The 300-nt window shown below is 57.7% G+C and overlaps 1 protein-coding gene across 1 annotated transcript in view; it reads right to left on the reverse strand.

Moving 5' to 3' along the window:
• Nucleotides 1-300, reverse strand: part of EIF3K (eukaryotic translation initiation factor 3 subunit K) — a 6,606-nt gene that overhangs the window by 5,318 nt on the left and 988 nt on the right. The window contains exon 4 of the mRNA XM_014311462.2: nucleotides 36-110. Coding sequence (XP_014166937.1) covers nucleotides 36-110 — 75 coding nt within the window. The remainder of the gene's footprint in view (nucleotides 1-35; nucleotides 111-300) is intronic.

The following is a 300-nucleotide window of genomic DNA, read 5'->3' on the forward strand; positions in this document are numbered from 1 at the left end:
AGGGTTGTGGGGAGCCCAGTTTTTGGGGGGCTCACCCAGAAGGACTGGAAGTGGCAGGTCTCCAGCAGCTCCCCCAGGTACAGGATCTGCCGGATGGGCCGCTCCTCTTGCTGAGTGTTGGCGAGGTCAAGGGAAAGTTTGGGATAAAAATGGGGAGTTTTGGGGCTGAACCCCGAAAATCTCCCTCCCCCAGCTCCCCAAAATCCAGGTTTGGGGGGGATTTTGAGGGGAGAAACGCCAGATTTGATTTCTCAGGGAAAAGGGGGGTCAGTGGGGAGGTTTGGGGGGTCCTTGTGGGAT

The sequence above is a fragment of the Geospiza fortis genome, unplaced genomic scaffold (assembly GCF_000277835.1).
Source record: "Geospiza fortis unplaced genomic scaffold, GeoFor_1.0 scaffold1239, whole genome shotgun sequence".
Classification (NCBI taxonomy): domain Eukaryota; kingdom Metazoa; phylum Chordata; class Aves; order Passeriformes; family Thraupidae; genus Geospiza; species Geospiza fortis.